The following is a 26439-nucleotide window of genomic DNA, read 5'->3' as shown; positions in this document are numbered from 1 at the left end:
TCAAAGATCTGGTCATGAATTTATCACAGGTTTTTTTCAATGTGGCTGCTCTTTCTGTTCACAGTTATTTCAGTGTATTTATGACTAAGGTTTCTTAAATAAGATTTATAGATCTATGTATGTTTTGGCTTTTTTGTTGTTGTTGTTTTTGTTTCCTTGAAATAAAGCAATAAACTAGTGTGAGGTCAAATGTGATGAAGAAATTTGTCCCACTCAGGTATGTACCATGGCAACCAGCAATTTCCCTTTCGACATTTGCTAAATTTAGGACTTTTTTCGCATGTGAAAAACCTATCATCGCTTGTTGCAAACACTCGATTGTGGGGGCTACTGCCAAGTGTGACATAATGATTTGGTTTAGGAAGTAACCCATTTTCTAAAAGTGTTCATTATAACAAACCATAACTTGGAAAAAACAAAAATTTTTTATGTCCAGGAGTTGTCCTTGAATAGAACCAAATTAGTTTGGTGATCTGCAACATTTAAGCGTAACAAATGTGCAGACAAATTCGAAGGTGAGGGAGAGGATAAATAATTTTCCACGCCGCTGTAAGATTGAAAAGTAAACTGTTTTGAAATAACTGAGCAGTCGCATGGGAAACTGTTATTCTCAAACAGGCTTTTGGTACCGTCAGCTGAGTCATAGAAACCTGGTTACGAATGCCTTGCCCACTGATCCAGACCTGCGTATGTGAAGTTATATAACATGTGGTTGTGAGGAAAAAGGGCAGCAATCTCATCCTCTGCCAATTTGAACCAAAACACCATAGAAATCTCTTTTTCAGAGCCTCTACTTCAGATTTTCACATGGCAGCCTGCATGCATGAGTCCTACCACACCAACAAAATGGTAAAATCTCAGGAAAATATTTAACACCAAGCACGCACAGCATGGGCACACAGAGTACATCCTGTTGTGGTGGGGCTAGGAGAGACTTGGAGCTGCCAGGGTGAAGCAGACCACAGCCTCCCACTCCTCAGCAGTCTGAATCACAGCTTTTCTGAGACACCAAAGCAGCAACATCATCATCTACTGCTGTTCCATGGCTGTGACTCGCCTGTGGCTTTGCTGAGGAGGGGCTGTGTTTTTCTTGACGGCCAATTGCTAAAAGCAGAAACAATTTCAGACCAAGCCCTCAAAGATGTCAGGACTCAGCCTCGGAACCAGTGTATTTGTAAGATGTTCCAGCCGCTGGAGAAGACGACTTCTGTCAAAATGTAAAAATAGAAACATCTGAGAGTCACTGGGACACATTGTGTAGCGTGAATCATAATAGTATAAATATTCTGAATAATTATTTGCAACTTTACACTTGAATAGAGAGTGAAATGCTGCCTCTGAAGAATTTTCTATTTGAAGTAATTTTAAAGTTTGTTTCCAGCAATTTATTTACTAAAAAAGTTGGAACAAGACTAGGAAGCATTCAATTTTTAAATGAAAGTGAAAAAATGCCTCACGAATAACTGGATTAAGTTTCAAAATATCAATTATCTTGGTCTGGCATTGAACATAATTTCAAAGGTCATCTAAGGGAGCACAAAAGAGGGTTTATTACTCACTCTTGATGTTAAAAGACCGCTTGTATTATTGAAGAACTATTGCATCAAAATCTATGTTTTTTAAGACTTGATGCTCGTTTTCTGCCTCTTGGTGGTTTTGGTATTGATATAAATATTATGTGATATCCAGTTTGCCACATGTGATTCAAAGGAAAAAAAAAATTATCAAGTTTTTAAAGCCCGAATAAAAATATGCTTTCAATAAATAGATAAACTTGATGTTTATTTTTTATGGGAGAGGTATGAAAGGGCTAAGAACCATTTAAGGTTTCCTGCTGTTTCCTAGAATGAGATTACTAAAACTTTATCAGACAATAATTATCCTAATAAATGTGCTGAAAAAATGACAAAGCTGTGATCTCAGCTTGAACTGAATGAAAGGGTAAGCTGTTCTGTAATCTGACAAGCCAAAAGTTTATACTTTGCTGCATGGAAATCTGCAACGCTGCAAAGTCAAAGAGCAAAAAGCAAAATCTGCGTTAGTCAATTCAAAATCAATCCTCCATGGGCACCAAAACAGGATTTTTTTAATTACAAAGCTTTTTCTGGCACTTAAGTCCATGTTTAAAATGATTCATTAAGTTTAAAAAATCTGACAAAAGGAAGCAACTAAACAAAACAAACCAACAAAGAAAGACCTTTGCAAAATTTGGCTTGTTTAGCTTCTTTATGTTTACTTGTGTTGTTAGTAAAAAAAGGTGTAGCAGCTTCATGGGAAACAAATCCATGTCTCAACATGTTCTGTATTCCTGGCATTAAATCCACACGGAGCATTAAAAACATCATTATCTTTCAGGGTTGGATTTTAAAGTTCCCTATGAATATAGGATCTAAAAGACAGCAAATATCCGGCTTTTCAATTATTCTCTAAACTCTTTTTAGTAAAAAATTTATTTGACATTCATATACTGTTTAAACTCTCATCTCTCATAAAGATAGAGAGGCAGGATACATCCTGGACATCCATATAAATATAAATGTTCTCTAACACTCTCACTCCAACAGGAAATTTACAATCACCACTGAGCCTAATATGAGTGTTTTGGATTGTGGGAGGAAGCTGAAGTGACCACAGAAAACCTACGCACGCATGGAAGTGAAAACGCCCCGGCCATAATTCAAACAGGGCCAAAACAACAGCAGTGGGAAAGCAAAGACCAAAGCTCTGTGTGTCAGCAGGTACAACAGGGGAGGTTTATAAGTGAGCAGAAGCAGAACAATAAGTCCTTGGAATGCAAAAGAAAAAGTTCACAAACAAGTGAGGTATGGGATTTATTGTTTTGTACATCCCTTCAAATGTTTCCAAAAGTGTGGCTGGATTCTACTATTCAGAAATACTGGACTTCTGGAAGTCAGCTAGAAGACGTTTTCCTGCTAAAGTAAATTCTTCAGTTATAAACGCAGGTGAATTCAGGTTATTTATATGCTGCAGCAGCAAAGAAGGGGAGCAACAGAGAATCAACACCGCCCTTCTGCAGACCTGCTCCTACAGTTCTGCAGGACTGAGCATGACATCAGACCTTAAAAGCTTTATATGTCACCTAAAAACGTGTCTTTTTAGAATGGCTTTTAATACTCTGTGGTCGATGGCATTTAGGGCTCCGATCATTATGCTGTTTTTTTCTTTCTTCTTAATTTGTCTTATTTTAAACTTTCTTTCGACTTTCTTTTATTATAAAGCAGTTTGGTACCCTGAAGGAGTTGTAATATCGTTGCTTCTGTTATTATAATTGCATATAGATGAAGATAAACACAATTATGATTATTAAATTACATTCATGATTATATTATTTAAAAAACAAGTTGCAAGATTCAATAAGCTAAGTTTCTGCCTGCTCCTTTTCAAACATATTTGATATTGCTATTATTATTTTATAACTGTTGTTGTTATGTTAATATTACTGTCATTACTACTATTATCTATAGGTTTGTATGATATAAATAGTATTTTAATCATTAACACGTTTTAGACAAATTGAATTAAAAAAAAAAAAAAAAAAACAAGCAAACAATGCCCCCACAGAAAAAGAACCAGTACATCAGACCAGGACTCAGCAGCTCACCTTCACTCTGAGCCATTTATAAGAAACAGGAAATCGAAACATTTGTAAAGAAAAAAAACATCCAGGCACTGTCATCCTGTACTTGTAGAGAAGATACACAAACTAAACAAAGTTGTCCACGCTGGATGTGTTTTATCCTCAATGCTACCTTTCCCCATCACAGTGAGGAATCTGTCGCCCATCTTTGTAAGCATGTACCCCCGCCTGTGGTCATGATGTGGGTCAGTCAAGGAAGGATTTGGCAGAGGCGGACAGTTTCAGGGTTTGTACCACACTCATGCTGTCGTAGTGAAAGTAAAATTGGAGTTTTATGTTAAATGGAAGTAGGAGGGGAACACACACGCGGCCGTCAAGATCCAGTGGAATGTAACCTACTTTTCTGTCAACACAACTCTGCTTGTATGGTTGGCTGACAGTGAATAATGAGTGAATTGTGAGGAAATTTAGTAGAAAACAAGTCTGCTGTTCACCAATTCTGCATCATTTAAGGTATTAAGATGGCTGAGGCGGATACAAGGGAGAATCTGCAGACATGCAATATTTCTATAAACATTTACAGTCCCGGTTTCCACTATGTTCAGAGGATGTAGCTAAAAGCTGGGAGTGTGTAGACCCCCTTTAATGCTCAGTGAGGAATTAAGAGATGTGATGTTACATAAAGGTTGAGCGGCCTGTATGTTCTCTGTAAAACACATTAGTGTCAAACAAACTGTTTAGTTTAATACCTTGGAGCATCTCTTCATTTTAAATTCAATAAAAAAAACTTCAGTGAACTTAGTTAAAAAACTAGTGAAATACTCTGCTGACACCTGGTGGACTTGGAAGGTCAATGCACCCTAAAAGAATGACAATGTGAAACCAATATGTACCAACGTCTTAAAAGTCAACTAAAATTCTTTTTTAAAAGAAAATGTAATCACAAAAAATCTAAAAAGAAAAAGACATGCACGACAAAACTGATTTTTTAAATATTTATTGTAAAAAAGGTGGAGTTTAACTTTAACTAGGATCTATTTGAACAAATCACAGATGTTTTGTCCTTTTTAGCATCAGTATGTCTGAACCCCACAAGTAGTCAGTCAAATTTACTGCAGAGCAGTCTGATTTTAAAACATTCAACCAATACACCAAACAACACATATATTTCAACAAAAGGCAGCAGACGCCTGTATTGTCTTGGAGCATTGTCAGACGGCGGCTGCATTGTCAGGAAGTCATTTGTGTTTTCTGCTCTAAGGAAGGTGCAAACAGCAATGCATAGGAGATTGACGGTAGGACGTACCAACATTTGATGGTACAGTCCAAGTCTTTGGTTTGTTGTGATTTTGGCAACGCCAGAGGAGGGATCAACCAAACCAGGAGACTTGCAGGTTTCAGCCAAATATGGCTAATGATCAAACTAACCACTTTCTAAATTGCGATTGCACAAGTTTCCATTTTGTTTCATCTATGTATCTATCAACAACTCTGTCTCATAAAACCAGTAAGAAAAGAGATAAATTCATATTTTTAGCAAAAAAAATCCCCCCAAACACACAATTGTGAAGGAGGATCAAAAGCTGTTTTTGTTTCAAATGTACTATTTGTGGTGAACGTGGACAAGTCTACCTTAAAAATGGTTCACATGTGCAATTCTGGAGAAAAACTGATGTTCAAATTGTAGTTGTTTATAACGTTAAAACAAATTGTTCTTTGCTATAATTCTTCCTTCATCTAAATATTTTATTTTTTGAATGAAATCCTTTGTTGTGCTCTCATCAGTCTTAGGACTAAAAGAAACATAATTGTCCAAAAGATTCCTTCTTGCACTTTGAAAAAATTTTTGAGAAATATAGTATACGTATATTCATTTGCCCCAAACATGCAGTGTAACCTGTGTTGTCCTTTCATGCAGCAGATGGTTTTTTGGGGGGCATCTCTATGTTCTTTTAGCAGGTTTGGCTATAAGCTGCCGTTCTCTCTCGAGCTCCTTTTCCCGCTGCTGCTCCTTCTCCAGAACCTCCTTCTGCTTCTGCTGCTGCAACTTCAGTGCTCTTTTCTAAGAAAGAAAAACAACCAAAAATTACTGAAATGCTTTTAACTTCATATTATTTTTTCCACTACCAGTAGTTGTTTCCCATCTCTCTCTTGCCTTTAGTTTTGTTGACTTTTCATGGAGCATGATCATCTCTTTCCGTATGTTCACCAGTTTATGGTGGTAAACTTTTGCTTCTGTAAACTAAAGACAAAAATAAAGTTTGCAGTTACTTTATCTGGCTGGAGAAGTGAGAGCAGAATGGGTGAGAATATGTTTTAATGTTGAAACATACCAAAGAATTGAGGTCCTGTAAGGTGTTGCACTCTCTGAACTTGGTGACTTCTTGATCCAGAGTATCCAGCAGAACTATCTGATTTTGTCTGGTTAAAGAAAAAGAAAATATTCACAAAAAAAGTTACAAATTCATAATAATGAACATAGAGTGAATATTCACCCAAGAACCTGTGGAAAAATGTCAAAATACTTTGTTTTTTAATTTAGTAGAAAAATCTAGGTAGGAACATTTCATTTTTGTTTCTCAGTAGCTAATCATTTTTTAGAAAACTTCCACCCATTTCTGCTACCTATGATTTTATCACTGCAGGCTACCGGTAATCCAAAATGACTTATGACACAAAACCTGGTAAAAGCTCTGTATTTTGTGTTTTCATTTCATTAAATTTCATGTTTGAACAAATCTTTGCATTTTGAACAGAGAAATATTATCCAAAGTTTTTCTATGTAACATTATGTTATGTTCATTGACGGTATATGAGAACTGGAGAGCATGAGTTTGACGGCACATAGAATATTGTTACTTTCGGCCCCAACCTAATCAAATCAATTCAGTTGCAATTTTTTTGTAATATAGAAGCAGTAAGTAAGTAAGTAGAGGCAGTAAGCAGTGCTTGGTCAGAGTCGGTATAAGTCATTGTTTCTATGGCAACCACTCTTGCCAATCAGGAGGGAGATTGTTGAAAGGCCACACCCCTACAATTTGAAAGCGAACTTGAAAGAATCTGTCCACCAGATGTGTGACATGGAGACCAGCATACTTGAGGCATGTGATTGGTCACTTTATACTTAAGAAACTAGCAACACAGAAAAAAATATCATGAACAATTATTTAGATAAGCAAGAAAATGTAAAAAATAAAGAAAGAAAGGAAAAAGAAAAAACTCTGACATATAGAAGGACTGAGTAACGGCCGTTTATTTCTCAATAGAAGTCTAGGGTTTTGGCTTTTTAAAGTCAGTGGGGTACTTCCTATTTGGACTGTGAGCAGTGGGAAATCACTCAGTCCAGACTCCTATTCAGTCAATGGTTATCTTACGCGTTGAATTAAAAAAAAACTGTAATGCTAGAAATTAGAATTTGAAGAAAAAAAAATTAGTACAGTTAGAATCTAACATGTGAGAAGTCCTTCAAATTAAGTAGGTCCTTTAAACTCTGCAGTGATTAATTCTAAGATCGTAGAATAATGCTCCTATGCAAGCCCAGTATATCAAATCAAGTCACCAATTCCCCAACTAATGTTTCTTTACATCAAAACACAATCCAATTTGAAAAAAACAAAAGCAAGACAAATGATCATTACACAGAAAAAAAAAGAAAAAAGATCAAAGTCACGCAATGCCACAAGCACACATACATACAACATAATAAAGCGTAAAATGATTCACTGACAAGATGCAAAGTAGAAAACTGGCTTTGTACTGAAGTGGGGAAGCAATATTTAAGGGATCTGTCCACACCAGTGACCCCCCCACTCAAGTTCACAGGGGACGCTACCACAGGAGCCCCAGATCAAAGCAGGGAGTCAAACCAGGAAGAGCCCACTGTTCAGAGAAGGTTCAATCACTGATGTGTAGGATCCCTCTGAGAAAAATATAACCCATTAGCCTTAAGTGAACATGTGGAGTTCTTACACACTTTTTTTGAAAAAACCGGTCCAGAGTTAATGCTGGCGAACAAAAAGGATTTCCTGAATCACCGCATGTAAACACTCACGTGAGCTCTTGGAGGGTTCGCTTTGAGTTTTGCAGATCCGGCAGGTAGTGGGAGAGCAGCCCCTCAGTGAGCTTGTCCACTGCTTCCTTATCCACAGACACATTTTCTACATGGGCTGAACTCTCCTGACCCGACAGATCTGTCAAACAGTTCACATTTGTCAAAAGTGAGAGGAAAACTCCCTTCAATGCATTCTTAAATGGCTGCATAACTTCGTTCTAACCATGACCTCCTTATAAATCGGGACCTGAAAATCTTAGCCTCTGGTATTTGACTGCTGACATTTGAAATGCAGCGTTGCTGTGTTTCCTTTGATGTAAATGAAGTCACATTTTTAACCATCACTAAGAGTTGACAAATCCAATAAGGTCATTATCAAGATACCGACCTATGAAAGGAAGCCTTGAAGCATGCAACCATGGCTAAAAAGAAAAGCCAAAAACGGCGCTGGACTTTCAGGACGTATTAATCCAACCAAAGAAGCTGCTTTAAATCGTTTTCATAGAATCCTTTAAGTGTAAACAGCACATCTATCAGGAAATAATAAAGGGACATAAAAAAAGTTGGAAGAAATATAACATTTACTGATTAAATCTAAAAAATAATGTTGGAAAGTCAAAGTAGTAGCCATGTTTTTCCTTTCCCTTCATTTATTCTACTAATCAGTATAATGCTTCTGGTTGTTCAAAAAGCAGAAATATCTGAATTTTATGGCAAAACCTCTTAAAACAAGGAGTATAATTTTTCATCTGAGTTAACTAGGGTGAGTTTTCACTGGCAAAATGCTTAAAATGAATTTAACTCAGATTCACATGTTCATAGTTTAATTCAGTTTACAGTTGAGTTTTGTTCCCCTTTACATCTTTTTTTAATTTTATTTTCATTTCAAAACCAATTTGTTTGGTAAGGATAAACTGCTTTCATCTAAATACTAATTTAAAGACCCACTCAGAAGAAACTTGTGTTTTTGGTGGGTTTTTTTCCGTGTTCTTGTTGCATTACTCCCATAAAGGAGGACATGTTTTAAGAAAATTAAGCTAAATTGTATTTCTGAGTATTTCTTCATTCTAAACGTTTTGAATCAGAAGCGGACAAGCTTGAAAAAGTTTGAACCTATAGCGGCAAGCCAAAAGCTCCCTGCTCCGCTCCATTCTGATGCATCCACGTCTTTGTTTTCCTCGTCTGAGCTGGCATCAAAACTGTACGGCTGGATAACTCTGATATTGCTCGCCATTTTTGTTGCAACGTTAATGTTAGATTGGGTTATGGGGGCTGTAAGCTAGTGAGAGAGAGCGTAAACAGATGATGTCGGGAAGCGGGTTAGGTTTCCTCCGCACCAACAGTCCCACCTCCAACGCAAAGGGGAATTTCTGATGAACTACTCCTGCTCTGCAGAAACTACGTCCTAGAAAATAACAAAGGTTTTTTTTTTTTTTATATTGCCTAAAAACGGCATGATCAAAAGACCAATGGGAACTCTTAAAATAGATCAAAAGATGATTAAAGTGGGACTTTAAACTGAAAATGTTTCATAGATCAATGACTTTTTATATTTTGACATGTCTAACCACTACGTTGTTGTTGTTTTTTAAATAGCTTTTTGGTTTTAAAAAAAAAAAGGAAATACATTGAGATTAAAAAATAGATCATTGGATACAGATGCTGTAATGTTTCGTTTTCAAAGTCCTGATTAAAGTAATTAAACAGTGAAAGAAAAATGATCAATCGTGTTTTAATACCAGTGTTGGTTAAAGGTCATGTGGGTTAGGGTCAGGCAGGCAAACACACCTTCCCTGTGTGGAAGTTCACCCTGGGACAAAGAGCCTTCATCGTCCATCTCCTCTACCTCCACGGGAAGCGACTGTCTGGACCCAGCCTGGTTATCTGCAGAGGTACAATTACATCGGATGACTCTAACGGTACTATCTAGTGAAATGGGATGTCAACTTGACTTCCCCGAAGAATCACAAAATAAAAGCAGCTTAAAATTAGTATCAACATATGGAGTCTGTCTCTAGCTAGCTAGTCAAGTTGGTTCCTGAGCAAAGCTATCCACTAAACGGCGGCGGTCAACCCCATCCCTCAGCGGTCACCAGACTTATTCAAACACAATGGTGTCTTCTTTAAATCAAAAGCAAATACTGACTTTAGCGGTGCTTCGTTGAGTTTATGTCGAGAAAGGACAACGGCGAGGTTTCGGAGTCGCAGCAACGCTGGAGACTGCGTCATGTGACCGCTGCGTCATCACGTGAGTCCCGACTGGCAAAACTTGCTCGTGAACGTTGGGAGCTAAAGCGGCGCCCGGTCTCTGCTGTTTACGCCGCTATTATGACCATGTCCGTTTCTGAAATGACAGCGGGTTACGGTTTAACTAGCGAACAGTCTTCATTTGGTGAGTCTGTCTCTGGTTTGGAACTAACTTGGACTTTGTAACGGCTGTCTGTCAGCCGCAAACACTATAGCTAGCCTGTCAGTGCTAGCAAAAAATAGCCGAGACAGACAGTTTCCCGAATTCAAAGTTTGCCAGGTCGGGGTTGGAATAACTTATTTAAAACAAACTAAAAATAAAACGACATGGAGTTTTTCCGTTTGTGTGTGGTTAGAATGCAGCTACCGGGGCCCAAAAAACAATGACTCGTTCTGACACAGTTATTCCGCTTAAACATCACTTTCTGTTTTCAGGAAGGAACAACTTGAACTGCGCTTCCTCCATGGCGCCCCCTGGCCTATGAAGATGTGAATCATTACCACGACACGACGGCCACTTCAGACGCTGCCTACTAGTGAAGATGTCAGGTGGGAACCTCTTGAGCAAAGTGCGCTCAGCCTTCAGAAGGGAGCGAAGTGACTGGGACCTGAGCGACACGGCTCCCTTCGACTTCTCCGACGAGCTAGTGGAAGATGAGACCCCCAAATTCAACAAGCTGAAGGTGGTGGTCTCCGGGGAGATGACGGACTATGCAGCCGGGGCTCCGTCCAACGGAGTGACGGTGAGCACATTAGTGGCGGACGATGACGACTCCCTGCTGGATTCGTCCTCCAACTCGGGCTGTCCGGGCTTGAACATGGACCCTTGTGACAACTGCACCAAGAAGAGGGAGAGGATCAAACACAGGAGAGTGATGAAGAGGCTGGTCATCGCAGCTCTGCTCTATTTTTTGTTCATGACTGGAGAAATTATAGGTATGTAACCCTTCTGCTAATTGAGTGAGCCATTGTGCAGAAATGTTTAGTGTTTCTCTTGAAAATGATCATAAATATCTAGTTTTTAAGCCTTTAATCATTTGTTTCTGCAGCTCCAAAGATACGTTTTATTTTTGAATCATTTATTCAGCTAAAAAACTCATAAAGCCGCTTGTTGTTGTAACACAATGGCTTCATTCTGTTGAGATATTTTATGACAGCTGGTTAAACAGTGACCTGTAGTTCCTGACAGATATGCCGAGTAGTTTCCAACATTTTTGTTTGTTTACAGAAGAATTTCATTATCAGATGAAGCTCTGACTGTTTGTTTATACAAAACTGAGTTGTCTTGTGAAAATTACATAAACCTTTAGGTGGAAGAACTGACTTAGTCAGCTTTCCTTTAACAACGACGAGCTAAAGCTATCAAACATTAACCATAATGAAGTAAAACTGTCTGCTATATCGCATTCTCATACCATTTGTCAAAATGATCCATTGTACTTCTTTAAAAAAAAGAACACGTTTTTTTGTGGTTTTGGGAAAGTTGCTCTAAATGTTCCCTTCAGGTCTGCGTCATGTTCTCCTGTTTCTACTGTCTTTTGTTTTAAGTTTGCAGTGCAGTTTCTTTTTAACGTGAAACCACTCCAAAAGAGCGTCATGATGGCATCACATTCGTTGCCATTTCTTAACATGAAAAATGTATGCTTAACAGTGGAACACGGTTTTTGTGGCATCCTCATCAGCTATCTTTGCCGTCACAGGAGGATTCAAAGGTCTTGTGTTTCTGTGAGTTCACTTCCACTGAAGGCAAGTGGACGCAGTAGGAAACTGGGACTCGGTTGTTGTGATGACAAAAGCTTTAGAGACTTCTCCATGTTACACACACCCAAGGAAAACATACACTTCTCCGTGCGGCTGTTTTATGCGACAACGTGGAAAGCAAAGCAAATTGTTGACACATTGTTAGTCAGGTTGTTTACCAAACTCAAACATTCAGAAACAAAGTTTGCAAATGTTGCATACATGTAAAGTAAATTGTGTTAAATGTAAGCTTAGAGCTGTGACGTGTGGGATTTTTGATCACTGCGGTTATGAACCAGCAGGGGGCGCGGCGTCGTGGTTAACCGGTTAACGCTAACTGAGGATAGCAACATAGAACAGTTCAACACAGCTTAATGTTGGTCGCCACAGTAAAATTTGTGACAAAGAGAAAACTTGTAAAAAACCGATTGGTGTATTTCTTTTGTTTCTCGTAGTGAAATGTGGAGGAGTAAGTAAACCTTTGATTTTAGGAGACATTTTAGTGTCAGTTGGGGGCTGTTAGCAATTGTTTTGATGGGTTTGCAACAGTGTCAGGCTTTTAGTTTTTTATTAATTTTTTCAGAAATTTTGCTACTACACTTATTAGATTATGTACTCTACTCAAATGTGTTATATTTATATATTTTTTTAAAATAAATTTTTGATCAATGTATGAAATAAAATGTAAGCAAAATTGAAAGGTTTATAAGATTTATAAACACGTTACCTACGACTCCAACCACATTCTTGATTTAAATACGTACAAGCTAAATTAAGTTGTTGATGAAAACAGATATTTTTGGATTTTTTTTTAATGTGACCTTTTTTTTTTGTTCTTGCAGGCGGATATGTGTCAAACAGTTTAGCCATAATGACTGATGCAGTGCACATGCTAGCAGATGTTGTGGGGATCTTATTCTCTCTTCTGGCCCTCTGGCTCTCCACTAAACCGCCCACCAAAAGATTCACATTCGGTCTGCATCGACTTGGTGAGTTTTGGCAGAAATCCCTTTTCTTTTCTCTGTTAGAATGTGGCTTCATTTGTTTACATACAGAATCTGTCCAAAAAATGTTCCCTGTAAACTAAATATGGCTTTGGCTCTTTCTCAGAGGAATTATTGATCATTTCATAACAAATGGCTCCCAGATAAATGAGGCCAGTCTTATTTGATTTCTGAATGTAAAAGTCCTCTAAAAAGCTGCTACCACTCACAAAAACATAAACAAGCTCAACTCAGCCGAAGAGCCACATGACACATGACAGGTTAATCGATGAACACCTTTACTCTGTGATTTCTCCACATTTAGTCAAATTCCCATAGAAAACGATTAAAACGATGCAAACAACAACCTTTAAGCATAGTTGCAAGCAAGGGAGTAGAGGTTAAAGCCAGAAAAATCTAGTATCCCTGTGAGCTATATGTATGGACGTTGCTCTGAAAACGTCTCTCTTTATGAGCAAAGTAGGTCAAATGTGAACTCTGAACAGAAAAGAGGCTGAGATGTCTGTTTAGCTTTTTTAAGACCAGGTCATTTGTGTTCACACTTGTGGTTTCTTAGTTAGAACACTAAGCTTATGTCAGCTGGCTATCAGCAACTTTTGTTTTGGTTTGCTTTCACAATGCACTTTTGAGAGTGGACCAAGTGCTTTGGCTGCTATTTCAGGGGAGAGGGTTTCCTGAGACACAGTTACAAAGGAGAAAATAATTTGGAAGAAACAAAAACGAAAACTCAGCTTGTGCTTTGTGTTCTTTTGTATTTCTGTGGGTTTATATAAAGAAGCATCTAAATCCGTCTCAGCTGACGAGAAATTTTCCAGATGATTCTGGTCTGAAGTTGCACTAGCTCCATCCCGTCAGGCTTTACTTGCTAACAGACATTTGACCCACCCTTTTAAGGCACAGCAGGATTCATCTGTTTAGTCCTCCTTTAAATTTCACATGAGCTTTCATGCTCATACAAATGAAGCAAATCTAAACAGCCAGACATCTTTTGCTCCTCATGCAGGTAATGGCTGACTCTTTTCCATAAAATCAGAGATGGAGAAGCAAATGTGATTAAAACTCGACTTGCAGACGAACTAGACTCAAACACATCAGCTTGTGTTTGTGGACCGGTCCATAAAGGCTTGTTCAGACTCTGCAAAACATCGGGGAAAGACAAAAATTCACCCAGTCAGCATCGTTGTATCACAGAAAAAGAAGTTTACTGCTTTTGGCAAAAAAAGAGAAAAATGTTCTGTTCAAGTGTGTTAAAAATTAATGTAAAGCAAGAGGTGTTTTGACAATCACTTATTAGGGTTGAAATCTCCTAAACATTGGTGTTTTTATCTTTTTTTCAAAAAAGACCAAATAAATTGTTATCTTTGATCAAGTGAGCCATGGATGTTTTCCAAAAAGCTTTTGTTTTTTGGCTTGGTGAAGGTTTTTGCTAACACAACAGTCCTTTGTCGTTGCAGAGGTGGTGTCAGCCGTGCTCAGTGTGGTGCTTATCTACATCCTGACTGGTGTTTTACTTTATGAGGCGGTTCAGAGGACTGTTCACCAAGACTTCAGCATAGATGGGGATGTCATGCTCATCACTGCTGCTGTGGGAGTGGCTGTTAATCTCATGTATGTAAAACCTTTGGATTATTATTCAAAGCCTTTCAAAAACATGCAAAGCCTTAACATAAGGTTTCTTTACAAAATAAAACTGTGCAAGTGTTATATTATAAAGTCATTATATAATATTTGATTTCAGTTCATGGGATTCAGTTCATCAGTTCCAAAAACGATGATGTAAGTTAAAGTTGAAAGATTATTGATGTCCTCTGGTCTTGGTTTTCTAGAATGGGCTTTTTGTTAAACCAAGGCGGCCACCTACACTCGCACAGCCACGGTCACGGCCACTCGCACAGTTCTGCAGCTGCTGCAGGTTCACGGCCGGCTGGGTCTGGTCAGCCTCATGGGAGCCTGGCTGTGAGGGCTGCCTTCATCCACGCTTTGGGAGACCTCCTGCAGAGCGTCGGGGTTCTTATTGCTGCCTATGTTGTCCGGTTCAAGGTACACTGACAAAAACATCAACAAAGAACTTTTTTCAGAACTTGCTTCTCATTTTTCTCTCATATTTAAATATTTGGTTTCCTTATTATTGTTTTCATTCTTAAATTTTACAGCCAGAGTTTAAGTTGGCAGACCCCATCTGTACCTACATCTTCTCAGTCCTGGTTCTTTTCACCACAATCCGCATCATTCGAGACACAATAGTCATTGTGCTGGAAGGTGAGTCTTTGCTCTATTTCCAATGTCCATTTAATGTCATCTTTGCTTCGGATAGGAGATCTATAACAGTAAAGTTTCTGTGATGGTATGTCAGGTGTGCCCAGACACCTTGACACTCAGCGAATCAGAGAAGACCTCTTGAAGCTGGAGGATGTCCAATCCATCGATGAGCTGAACGTGTGGGCACTGACGGCTGACAAGACGGCTGCTATAGTTCATCTACAGCTCAGTGAGTAGCTTCTGTCCAAAGCAGCCTGCAGGGTTTCAACATGTGGGGTTCTGTGGGATTAGGTTAACTGTCAGCCTCGGGAGTTGAACCAACCAACAGACAGAAGTACGACTAAGAATCAGCCTCCCAATTTTACTTGTAGTCTTTGAATACAAATACTCCTCTTGTACCTATTTATAGCTTTTTTTGAGGGTTCTTGACAGCTGGAATTTTTAGTTTACTGTACAGGTGTTAACACAAGAGGGAGCTGTTCAGTTATTACTGGAGAACAACAATAGGGATGAACATTTTTCCAGTTCATCAAGATATAAGACACAACAATGAGTTTATGCTATAACACTGTCAGACTTTGCTTGAGATGTGGACTAAAATTAACAAAATTGTACAAAACCACAATGAACAAAAAATTATATTTAACTGAAAGGGTAACAACTAAGCAAATGTCCCAAAGTGGAAAAAGTCACTTCCTTTACTTTAGCAAGTTATTACAAGTTTCAACAAATATTAATTAATCAATCATTCAATGATATGTTATTAATCCTACGAAAGGGAAATAAGGTTACAGTACAACTCGAACAAATATGTCAATCGTAGAGTTTCATACCCGTTTAAAGTCCCTATTATTAGCTATCTATGACTGTTCTGTTGTTGTAAGCTGTGAGTGATTTTAGGAACATTTTTGACATGCAGTCCTCTTTACACAGGCTAAAAGTTGAAAGTATACATTGAAAATTGACCAATAAAGCTTTCTTTTGGTTTTAAAATGGCACAATAGTACATTCAAGTAAAACTGTTTATTATAGCATGAAAATACAAGTCTTCAGCAATCGAAATCATGTTTTTCATTAATCACTTGTTCATTTTTTTTACTGTTGTGTACAAATCCACTCTAAAATTTGTTTTAAAGCAAAAACAAAGAACCAACAAGGTGTAATATCAACTCAGGTTGAACACTGTCCAAAACTGAGACAAAAAAAGTTAGATTTATTGTGAAGTTTTGGCACCACCATACCTTTTCTGCTTCAAAGCCTGTCTGTTTTGTATTCAAACGCATGTTTACGTCTGCAGCACCTTCTAGTGGTCACAGTTGGGAGGACGTTCAGGCGAAGGCCCGCCACCTCCTGCTTCACACCTACGGTCTCAGCAGGTGCACAGTGCAGGTCCAGACACACAGAGAGAGGATGGTACGCAGCTGCGCCAACTGCCTGCAGCCAAGCGCCTGAGGGGAGATGTGCGCTCACACGAACGTCAGCAGTTCGTCCCGTGGAGACAGGAAAGCAGAGAACACAATGCACAGGAGAACCTACAGGCCAAGACGCCGTTTTTTTTGTAATGGAAATAACCACAGCAAACTGATGTATGTGGAATAAAGATTGAACCATGCAACAGAAGAACAGATATAACCGGGGAGTGAGCACAGCCTGCAGGGACTTTATGCCCTCATTATGCTTGAAAAACCCTCGGTGTGTACGTTGAATGCTTATTCTGATTAAAATCAGACAATAATTTTGTCCTTAATTCACCATTAACGCCTATTAAACTTTTTTTTTTATTATTAATATCAGAAAATGTTGAAATGTACATTTTACTTTGTGTGTAATATGTTTTTTCTTATGTACAAAAGATTCCTCATGGGATTTATTATCTGGTCGTTGTCACTGTGAGCTAATGTTTCTATGGATGCTTGTAGTGACTAATCATGAGCACAAGGGGGTGTTGCACTTCATCAAGCACCATTTCTGTTCGTCAACCAAAGTCTGCCACCATGCGAGATTGTACGTGTGTGTGTGGAGGGAGGAGTCAGAAAAAGCTGGTTCAGATGTTCCTTAAATTAGTTCAAAGGTTCTGTTTTTACTTTCATTCTAACATGACCATAACTCTGACAAATGGGTAACTGACGGTTACTGACAATCAATCTTACTGATTTAAAGTGTTTGGAATGCGATGTATTCTAATTTTTCATTTCAGAGTTTTTGCATTTAATTTGAAACAGGTTGAAACTTGTCAAACTCAGTGTTAAGAACAGAATTTGTGTTGTCATAAGCAAGTACTAAATGTTAGAGATCAGAACACCCTTATTTAGCAGATATGTATTACCAAAACAAATTTATTTTTGCAAATTAAAATTGCTTGGACTTGAAAGTTTTCGCAATAGTTTTTGGAAGTCTCTGAGACAACACATTGCCTTTGAGTCACAGTCATTTATGGCTTTACACAAAGCACTCTGTGTAGGAACGTCATCATGTAGATGCATTGCAATATTTGTCCAGGCTGCTATATAAATGTTAAGGTTTGTGTTCTTGCCTCCCTGCTTAATAGTCAACAGCTTTGTAATTTTGATCTTCTGCAATCTGCTTAAAATGACTGCAAAACTCTTAAGAACATGAAGTAAAAACAATAGTAATTCAAATAACTGCTCAAAAGTTAAGAGCAGTGAAAAAAAGATTAAAATGAACAGAATCAGACAAAAATTACTGTAAAATTTCCAGATGTCAATATTTTTAGTTACTATATCCTGAGAACCAACCGTTTGGTTTATGCCCTCTGTAGGGGACATTTTCTTTTGCACTAGGTCATTTGGTCCTGATGTGTTTAAAACAGGACAACATGGTCTTTCCATTGATGTTATGTGTTTGGGTGAGATATGGAAACTTTGAATTCTTGGGGAGACAAAATAGTGACTAAATAGAACACAAATACTTGGGTTGGTTCTCAAAATTACAAAAAAATTCTATGTCTTTGGCGACAAGAAGGCCTTTAATTACGTATAGCATAAAATATAAATACTGGTATTGCATTTGTGCTAATTTCCAAATTAGTATTATTTTCAAACACCTTGGTTGAAGCTGATATATCTTAACATTTAGGCTTTTATTTTCCTGTATTGAGGACGTAACTCCAAATATTTTCCATATTTTGAGGTTAACATTGAATTTTCAATATAACATAAACATTTTAGGCCTCATCCTTCCCTTAACTGCTTCTTTGTAATCACCAGACGGCAGGTTTGTTGTCTAGTAATTATTCTTTTTGTTTTCCGTGTTCATACATTGCCTCTTTTCCTCAGACATTGAGGTATACAGTTGGTCTTTAGTTTAAGTTATAGCTACTCATGGCCTAAAGAAGACTGCAGGGGAAACATCTCATGGAAAGCCACACATTTATACTTTCATTTACCTGGTAAAAAGAAAAAAAAATCTTCTAAAAGTTTATCTTTCTAACTTTCTTTTTGTATTCATTCACAGAGGTTGAACAAAGATTCAAAAAATATTTAGACTGGAAAAAGCACATTGTGCTGAAGAAGAGTCTTAAATTTTTATCTTTAATTTACTTAGTATACTCTTTTTATTTTTAAAAAGATGTATGTTTTGTGTGTTTGCTTTGTCAATACAGTCATTATTTTTCCTTTCATGCATTTATTTTTATTTGACGGGTTTAAATTACTTTGAATGAGGGATTGAAACATGAATTGATCTCTCTATGTGTTTAGGTTAAGTTATCTTCACTAGGTGGTGCACTTGTGTTACGGTAACAATTTTGTTTTTCAGCTCTGTGTAACTGAAAAAAGCCAAAAGACTGACTGATGAGTTTGTTTGGGAATAAAATATTTGCCCTTTAAAACAAAAAAGTTTGATGAGTTGAAAAAAATTGGTTTGAAGGAGAAGTGCTATTCAACTATATTTTTGCTTGCTGTCACAAAACAGGGTTAATGTGTATATGGTTTATGTATCCTGGGTTAACAACTGTGATGTGGGAGGGTCAGTTTCCAGGCAACCGTATCATAAAGCTCCTGCAAAAGGCGGGCAACATGTTTACAGTCCTCAACGGTGTGCTTTAGTGGAAAATGCAACATACAGACTAAGTCACCCAAATTCAGGAATGACCTTTTCAAATTTTCAGGTGAAGCTTTTAGAAAGGTAGGATGATGCTACACCTTTTTCTTTTCATGTGTTGTGCAAGCATTACCTGCACAACTGGCTGGCCACATGTTCTGCAATGTCATGATGTGTGTGCAGAACAGTCACGTAGACGGATTCCGGAGCACATGCTCAGTGCGTCCTTCCTCTTTCATTGTCTCCTGAAATAACCTTTCAGCATGCAGCCAGTTAGGTGAAGTTGAGCTGTGGCTGTTGGAACGCCCTCTTCCGTGCAAAGTTGTGTTTCTGCTGTAAGTACAGTATACTACAGACAGGCCTGTGCCTGTCCAAAGTACACCCTGTTGATGCCCTCAAAAGCTATAAAATGCAACTGTGTGAAAAACATGATGGATTTTTGGGTGAGAAAAGGGGGTTTTTGAAATGTAAAACTGCCTGTCTGACATGGGGACACGACCACATGTGTAAGTGAAACCAAAACTGCAGGAAATACAATCCCTCTGTCTCTCCCTTCATTTCTTTGTGTTCAATAATTAATTAAAACTCCCATCAGAGTCCTAATGGTGCACAAGCAGACTTGAACAAAAAAAAAAAATTCTGTTGGCCGGGATAGGCATTAAGAGGATTATCTATGTGGGGTAACGGCCTTTAAAAGCATTGACTACCCACTGAGCCATAAACTGATCAGATTAAGTCATATGCTTTATTATTTTATATCTGGTCAAACTGATAACAAAAGTCTTTAGACTGAAAACAACATCCAAATATTCAGAGATTTATCAGAACTGACCCACTATGAAAGCATGAGACCTTCAATGCTCAGAAAAGATAATTCAAAAGTTTGATTATTTTAGCAGTACACTGTAAGATGAATTTAAGGATGAGATACAGCTCTCCTCGAATAATTTATTTGAAGATTGACAGGATAAAGGAGATAGTGTAACTGAAAAACTTCATCTAAATTTTGTATCAAGCTTGTATGGGATTGTCCATTTGCAACCACTGCAGCAGGATGAAAGATGAAAGAAAGTTAAAGTAATCATTCATTAGCTGTACAATCATTCAGAAGTGCCACAATAACATTTTACCCTTTATCTACCCAAACCCCTTGGGGGAGTAACACATACATGTTTTCTGAATATGCTGGTTGAGCAGGCAGTTAGAGAGCATTTATGCCGTGTTGGTTTAAAAAATGTATATGTTCCTATTTTCTACTGTAATGAGTTTTACATTTTTGCAGGGATTTTTAAAATCAAATTATAACATGTAAACATTTAATACATTTATAAAATTCAACCTAAAGAATTTGTTTCCTTTCTCAATATCTCCAGACACAAAGACAACATTTCACTTTTTTTACTATGTTATGGTCAAGTTCTATCCATCCCAAATATAGTATTAAAATATTTTAAAGGGAGGTGAATACATATTTTTCTGTGAAGGGGAAAGTTTTAACTTTGTTTTAACTTCTCTGAGTTGAAAAACTTTTAGTGGATAGAATTGAGTATAGAGCACAAAAAAGCACGTCAGCGCATTAAACTAGAAAGACTTGAATTGACAGAGTGGACACATACTGGAAAACAAGCACAGTCTTTCAATTAAAGGCTCACAGATGTGGATGCCAGTGGCGTTTTTTATGGGCTGACATTTGTGTGTATTCTGCAGCCGATTCTGCTTTTCACTGTTTTAGAGTAAATAATTCTTTTAATATTACTGAATATTGCTTTAGTTTGCACTTCAGTTCCATGTTCTTTTCTTTGTGTTTGAAATTCTTCTGATTTTTCACGGTAAAACAGGCCTGCAAGAAATAAATGAAAACGTTTTGATGCATATTTGAAAAACTTTCTTTAAAAACGCAAAAAAAATTAATAATCAGCCAATGAAAAATGGTCAAAGCAAGAATTCTTTTTTTAAGAAACAAATTCCAGTCACTAAGATGTGTTTTCTTAAACTAAGAATATTTTTCTATAGAAAAAAATTCTTGATAAGATTGTTTGCTTGCTAGCCCTTGTGCTATCCTAGGCACTTTGACATTGGGAGTTGGGTCATCTAGACCCAGTAAACAGTGCGCTGAACCTTTTTTCTTCAATGATTTGTGATCTTCACTGGTGTCCATGGATTACATGAAATCTTTCCACCTTTATCCACCTTTGTCATGGTAAGGGAGAACACGTCAATGTAAGGATCGGGTCATCTGGACCCCATAGGATAGCACAAGGGCTAGACAGACAATCAGAAAATAAGACAATTTTTCTTGAAACAATGGTCTTTACTTTTATAAGATTCATATTTTGCAGTGTTCAAAGTGTCATCCGATTTTTTTGTAAACACAGCCACATGCCTTTCAAATTTTTACTGAATAAAAAATAATAAGGAGGGCTTTTGTACTGGCGCTCTTTCAGTTCTTGAACTGGGTCAAAGTTTAACTGAATGAAGGAGACATTGAAATATTATTTTAACTGTCAGTTCTCTGTCATTTTAGCTGGTGTCTGTATAAAGTGGGACCAGATTTATGCTCTTCAAAAAGTCACGTTTAATAAACAACACACTGAAGACCCACTCGGATGAAGATCATGTTTTTGAGGTTTTCAACTGCATTTTTCTGATGATGGAGGACACATACGGTAAAAAGAAAATTCAGCTAAAAATTACATACACTTGTGAATATTTCTTTATTTCTGTTGTTGGGAACCAGGAGCAGACAATAAAATGCCTTTGGAAAAACCTTGTAGGTGTGACATAGAAGCTATTGGTGGGCCAGAAGCTCCTTGCCCCGCTCCATTCTGATGCATCCACTTGCAGACAAATAGATCCATGTCCATCTTTGTTTTCCTCGTCTGAGCTGGTATCTGTCTCAAAACTGTACAGCTGCATAGCTCCAATATTGCTCACCATTTGGTTGTTAGGCTGGGGTTGTGGGGGGCTGTAAGCTAGCTGGAGTGATGCTGCAACAGGTGCCGCAAGAGATGGAGGATGAAAGGTCAGTGCAGGGTTTTATAGAGTTAGGAGGTGTGTCTCCTTAACCCTTGTGCTATCTTAGATGACCCTTCCCCTTACATTGATGTGTTCTCCCTACCATGACAAAGGTGGATAAAGGTGGAAAGATTTCATGTCATCCATGGACACCAGTGGAGATCACAAATCATTGAAGAAAAAAGGTTCAGAGCACTGTCTAGTGGGTCTAGATGACCCAACTCCCGATGTTAAAGTGCCTAGGATAGCACAAGGGTTAAGGAAGCTTGGAGTGGATGCCTCGGAGTGGATGCCCGGATGCTTCCCTGTGGAGGTGTGTCCCATAAGACCAGGGCTGGCCAACCCTGGTCTTCAAGAGCCACTATCCTGCCTGGTTTCCAGCTCTTCATCATCTTTCTGCTGATTGACTGAGCACACTGGGCTTAGGTAGTCAGCATCAAGCAGTCAGGGGAGAGCAGGAAATCATGCAGGGTTGAAGCTCCTGAGGACCTGGGTTGGCCAGCCTTGCATTAGACGGAGACGCCAGGGAAGACCCAGGACTCCCGCAAGACTTCAGTCCTGGAAAATCTGGGATTCCCTCAAAGGAGATGGAGGAAGTGCTACCCCCCAGCCCTGGATATGCGTAGCAAAATAGATAGATGACCCATGATTAGTTAAAGCTTCAAAACAAAGATGGCATGAATAAAACGTTTTACAAAGCAGATCATGGAGGAGTACCTCATGAAAGACTGTGGCCGCTTGAAACTGTGTTTCTGACTAAAAAAAGCTAAGAACTTCTTACAGTAACTCCTGCTTTGAGGAAACTAAATAAACATCAGCGTTGGTGTTAAAATCATTTCACTTTCTGTTGAAAATAATTCTTTGTCATGTTCCTGTTTGATTAAAAATAAAGTATGTGCTTTTCTTCCTAAAAGAATGGAAAGATTTCTGTGTTTTTGACATTTATGAAATGAAAATACTAAACATTGCGCATAAATGTTTGAGCTGCCAGTGAGATTCATAACTACCGGTATGTTCCTTTGATCTAGCCTCCAACTCCACCTGTTTCATTTTCTGCTGATGACCTGGATCAAGTGTGTGCAGTTAGGATCTGGGACCACAGGAGTCAAAAACAAGTAGGATAGTTTCTCAACTGTGACTGAAATACTAAAAGATGGAAATGTGAAAAACTGTCATGTAAACATTACCAACATACAAAATAAGGCCAGCATAAATGACGAAAAATAAACAAATAGACAGATAGACAATAGATACATATGAGAAGGTCCAAATGGAAGAAAGAATAAAGTTGTGAAATTCTGAGAAAAAAAGGTGAATTTTTACGAATACAAAGCTGTACAGTTATGAAAAAAAATAATCATGTTAGGTCTTAAATTTATGCTTTAAAAAGTTGTAATTTTACAAAGAAAAAGTCACACTTTTTTTAAAATTAAGTGTTATATTTAGCTCTAAATTGTTTAAACAAAGACAGCTGAACAGTAACTTTTTCATTTACATCGCAGACTATTAAGAAAAATCTGAGAATCTTAATGAATCTCCTTTACTTTTCCCCCCCGTAAATGAGGAAATTACATCTTTCAATCGTCTATTTTCCTAACCCACTATATCCCCTTGGGGTCACGGGGTCACGGGTGCCCGTCCTGACTACTTTTGGGCGAAGGCGGGGTACAACCAGTGTGATGCAATCACTCCCACACACACCTGGCGACACTTTAGAGTAGCTGTTTCACCTATGAAGCATGTTTTTTGACTGTCAGAGAAAGCCGGAGTGCCAGAGAAAACCCACGCATGCACGGAGAGAACATGCAAACTTCAAACAAAACGGTCCCACAAGGGGTTCAAACCAGGACCCTCTCACTGTGAGGCGAGAACACCAACCACTGCGCTAAAATTGTAATAAATAACATTTAAAAAAAGCATGACTTTTTCCTTGTAACATTACAACTTTTTAAATCGTAAATATACATCTTACACTCATATTATGTTGCATTTTTTCTAACAATTGATTTTTACTTGCTGTAAGATTTTTATAGACTTTTGTTTCATAATTTTATAACTTTATTCTCATACATTCATTTATTTTTTCTGTTATTGTAGCTTTAATACTCCGTCGTACAAATATGACGCCTACAATAAGTTAGTGTAGAACACAAATTCACTTTTTTCTTCACACAGCGAAAAAATATACATTTACAAAATTATGGGTGTTTGGACTGTCAACATTTTAAATAAAGGATCAAAATAAGTGCATATTTTAATATTAGGAGTCCAGTTTTATTTTAGAAAGACATTAACTAGTTAATGTCTGAGATAATGGCTTCCTCTCGTTAAATTCAATTCACCTCATCATTGATTAACAAAACAAAAAAAAGGTACATGGACCAATGTTTTATTGACACTGTAAAGTACATATACTCAAACAGAACATTAACAGACAGCAATTACAGCAGAACATCTGCACAAAACAAACTCATTACAACAATCATGACTGATTTCAGTGCAAAAACATTCCTATAGCTACCGTTTACACGCGTGTATCACACAGATGAGGAGGATGGAAGTTTCTTCTTTGAAGCCAATGAGCAGGGTGAAACCCCACCAGTTAAGCAGAAGCATTTCCGCACACTGACCGTAAAAACATCCTAGTTTGTGCAGAAAGGATTCTGTTAGACTGATGAGGGGGCCATGGAGTCGGATTCTGCATCTTGAACCCTTTTCTTCTTACTTTTCTTTTTTTTCTTTTTACTTGGTGAGGGACCTCACTATCTCCAGCTCCTTCACAGGTTTCCACTCCTGATTGATGGTGATAAGCTGCAGAAAAACACCAAAGGTGAAAAAATGAGGATATAAAGGGTGTAATAACAACAATTGTTTCATTGTGAGTGTGAAGCTGCAAGAATAAATAAAAGAGATCATTTCCTTGGAATCAGGAACGGCTGGGACTAACGATAATGTGTCTGAGTGACTCAGCAAAATGCAATAGAGTCTGCTTGACTTTTAGAGTCAGCAAACGATCAAGTTTGATCAAATGTCCAACCAGTCAGTGAATGTAAGCGATCACCTTTTGGGGTTTGGATGGATCCAGTCTTTCCCATGGTTCCGGGTTGGATGACTTGTTTAGACTGAGAAGTACAATAAAATATTTTATTTTAACAATGTTACACTTTTAATTTTTTATTTTTTTTCAAATTTATTTTGTAGATAAGTGTCAAAGTAAACATAAAAAGAAAAATAAACTCACATAACATCCGGTTTAGTAAATAAAAAGTAGAGAGAAGCAGTTGTGGCACCTGTTGCAGCAAAAGCCATGAATCCTATGAGAGGGATCAGCTGGAAAACGCACAACACTATTTAACAATTTACTAAACTATACTAAAACTAAATCAATCAATCAATAAATATACATTTTCTTGAAATAAAAGGAAAAGAATAGTTTACCTCCTTTCTTTTCTTCAACATCTGGAAAAAGCCAGACATCTTTGCAGAGTTTTCAAACACCTGAGGATGGGTATTTTTATTTTTTATTTAAAGTGTAGCATCCACTATGTAAAAAAGTTGCTGTTTGAAATGTAGGGGATGTAGTGAGCAACAGATCCCACCTGCGGATGACAGAATTTGAGTGAAACTGAGTGGGCGGGGCCGATGAAGGGCGGAGGAGAGGCTGTGTGAAGCAGTCACGTAGGCACGCGCCGCTTCCTGCACTGCAATGAACCACTGAAGGCCTAAAACGTCAACCAAGAAGTCAATGACAAGTGTAGAGGGCAGCGCCATCTTGCGGCTACCTTTAAAAGTACCAGAGTGTGCAAAACTAAAGACCAGTAAAAAAAGCTGTAGGCTCCACAGGTGCATCTTTAAAATGAAAGCACCATAAATATGGATTTATTTTGTCAATTATATTGCAATGGTAAATGATTTATTGATTAATTACAACCTCAGAAAAGATTTACTTCACCCTTTTCAAAAATGTGACAGTTTTTGTATAAACTATTGTTTTTTGGGGGGCATTAACAAAAAGAAAAAAAAAAAGTTACGAGACCACCTTAATGCAGAAAATGTAGTAGGTATTCTGATTTCACCATCACTTTATTATCACTGGTCAGCAGTGATAATATAAAACAAAAAAATAAATCTATACATAGTTTGCTTTACACTTTGTGGTGCACCTCAACCAAACTAACCTAAATTAAATAAGAGCTAATCAAGTGACCCTTACTGGATTTTCTGGACCATAAACTGTTCTTAAAATCCTTTTATTTTTTTCCAAAAATAGAAAATCCACCATAAGTATGAATTCTGGTTATGCTAACTGACCTCCACGTGATTATCTTGGTGTGTGAGGCCCAAATCAGTCTGTTTCAGTAGAACTTTGGTAAACTACAAAGCTGCACTGCTAGATGGATTGTAGGTGCATTGTGGGTACTGTAGCCAGTAGTGATACAAACTGCTTCAACTGTTAGTGAAAG

The 26439-nt window shown here is 37.8% G+C and overlaps 3 protein-coding genes across 4 annotated transcripts; 1 reads left to right on the top strand and 2 right to left on the bottom strand.

Annotated features, from left to right (window-relative positions):
* Positions 1 to 4579: 4579 nt before the first annotated feature.
* Positions 4580 to 9937, bottom strand: bloc1s6 (biogenesis of lysosomal organelles complex-1, subunit 6, pallidin). Its single transcript, XM_004066898.4, has 6 exons — positions 9796 to 9937; positions 9438 to 9533; positions 7650 to 7788; positions 5932 to 6019; positions 5754 to 5840; positions 4580 to 5660 (listed from the first exon to the last, which is right to left on the bottom strand). Exons 2-6 carry the CDS (start codon positions 9484 to 9486, stop codon positions 5541 to 5543), a joined length of 483 nt encoding a protein of 160 aa, XP_004066946.1. The 5' UTR covers positions 9487 to 9533; positions 9796 to 9937; the 3' UTR covers positions 4580 to 5540.
* On the top strand, positions 9807 to 17270 carry slc30a4 (solute carrier family 30 member 4). Of its 2 annotated transcripts, none has more exons than XM_078944261.1 (8): positions 9807 to 9897; positions 10332 to 10832; positions 12479 to 12625; positions 14095 to 14248; positions 14467 to 14680; positions 14794 to 14899; positions 14994 to 15128; positions 16197 to 17270. In XM_078944261.1, the coding sequence occupies exons 2-8, from the start codon at positions 10439 to 10441 to the stop codon at positions 16349 to 16351; spliced, it is 1305 nt and encodes a 434-aa protein (XP_078800387.1). In that variant the 5' UTR covers positions 9807 to 9897; positions 10332 to 10438; the 3' UTR covers positions 16352 to 17270. The 2 variants fall into 2 exon arrangements, with proteins under 2 accessions (XP_078800387.1, XP_004067017.1); XM_004066969.5 differs by having other exon boundaries at positions 9886 to 10041.
* Positions 17271 to 24349: 7079 nt separating this feature from the next.
* Positions 24350 to 25585, bottom strand: coxfal3 (cytochrome c oxidase associated subunit FA4L3). The gene is made up of 4 exons (XM_004066897.5): positions 25415 to 25585; positions 25218 to 25306; positions 25038 to 25098; positions 24350 to 24787 (listed from the first exon to the last, which is right to left on the bottom strand). The coding sequence occupies exons 1-4, from the start codon at positions 25451 to 25453 to the stop codon at positions 24719 to 24721; spliced, it is 258 nt and encodes an 85-aa protein (XP_004066945.1). The 5' UTR covers positions 25454 to 25585; the 3' UTR covers positions 24350 to 24718.
* Positions 25586 to 26439: the final 854 nt, after the last annotated feature.

The sequence above is a fragment of the Oryzias latipes genome, chromosome 3, assembly GCF_053564925.1.
Source record: "Oryzias latipes strain Hd-rR chromosome 3, Olatipes_Hd-rR_3.1".
Classification (NCBI taxonomy): Eukaryota; Metazoa; Chordata; class Actinopteri; order Beloniformes; family Adrianichthyidae; genus Oryzias; species Oryzias latipes.
This window is presented reverse-complemented; position numbering and strand designations above follow the sequence as displayed.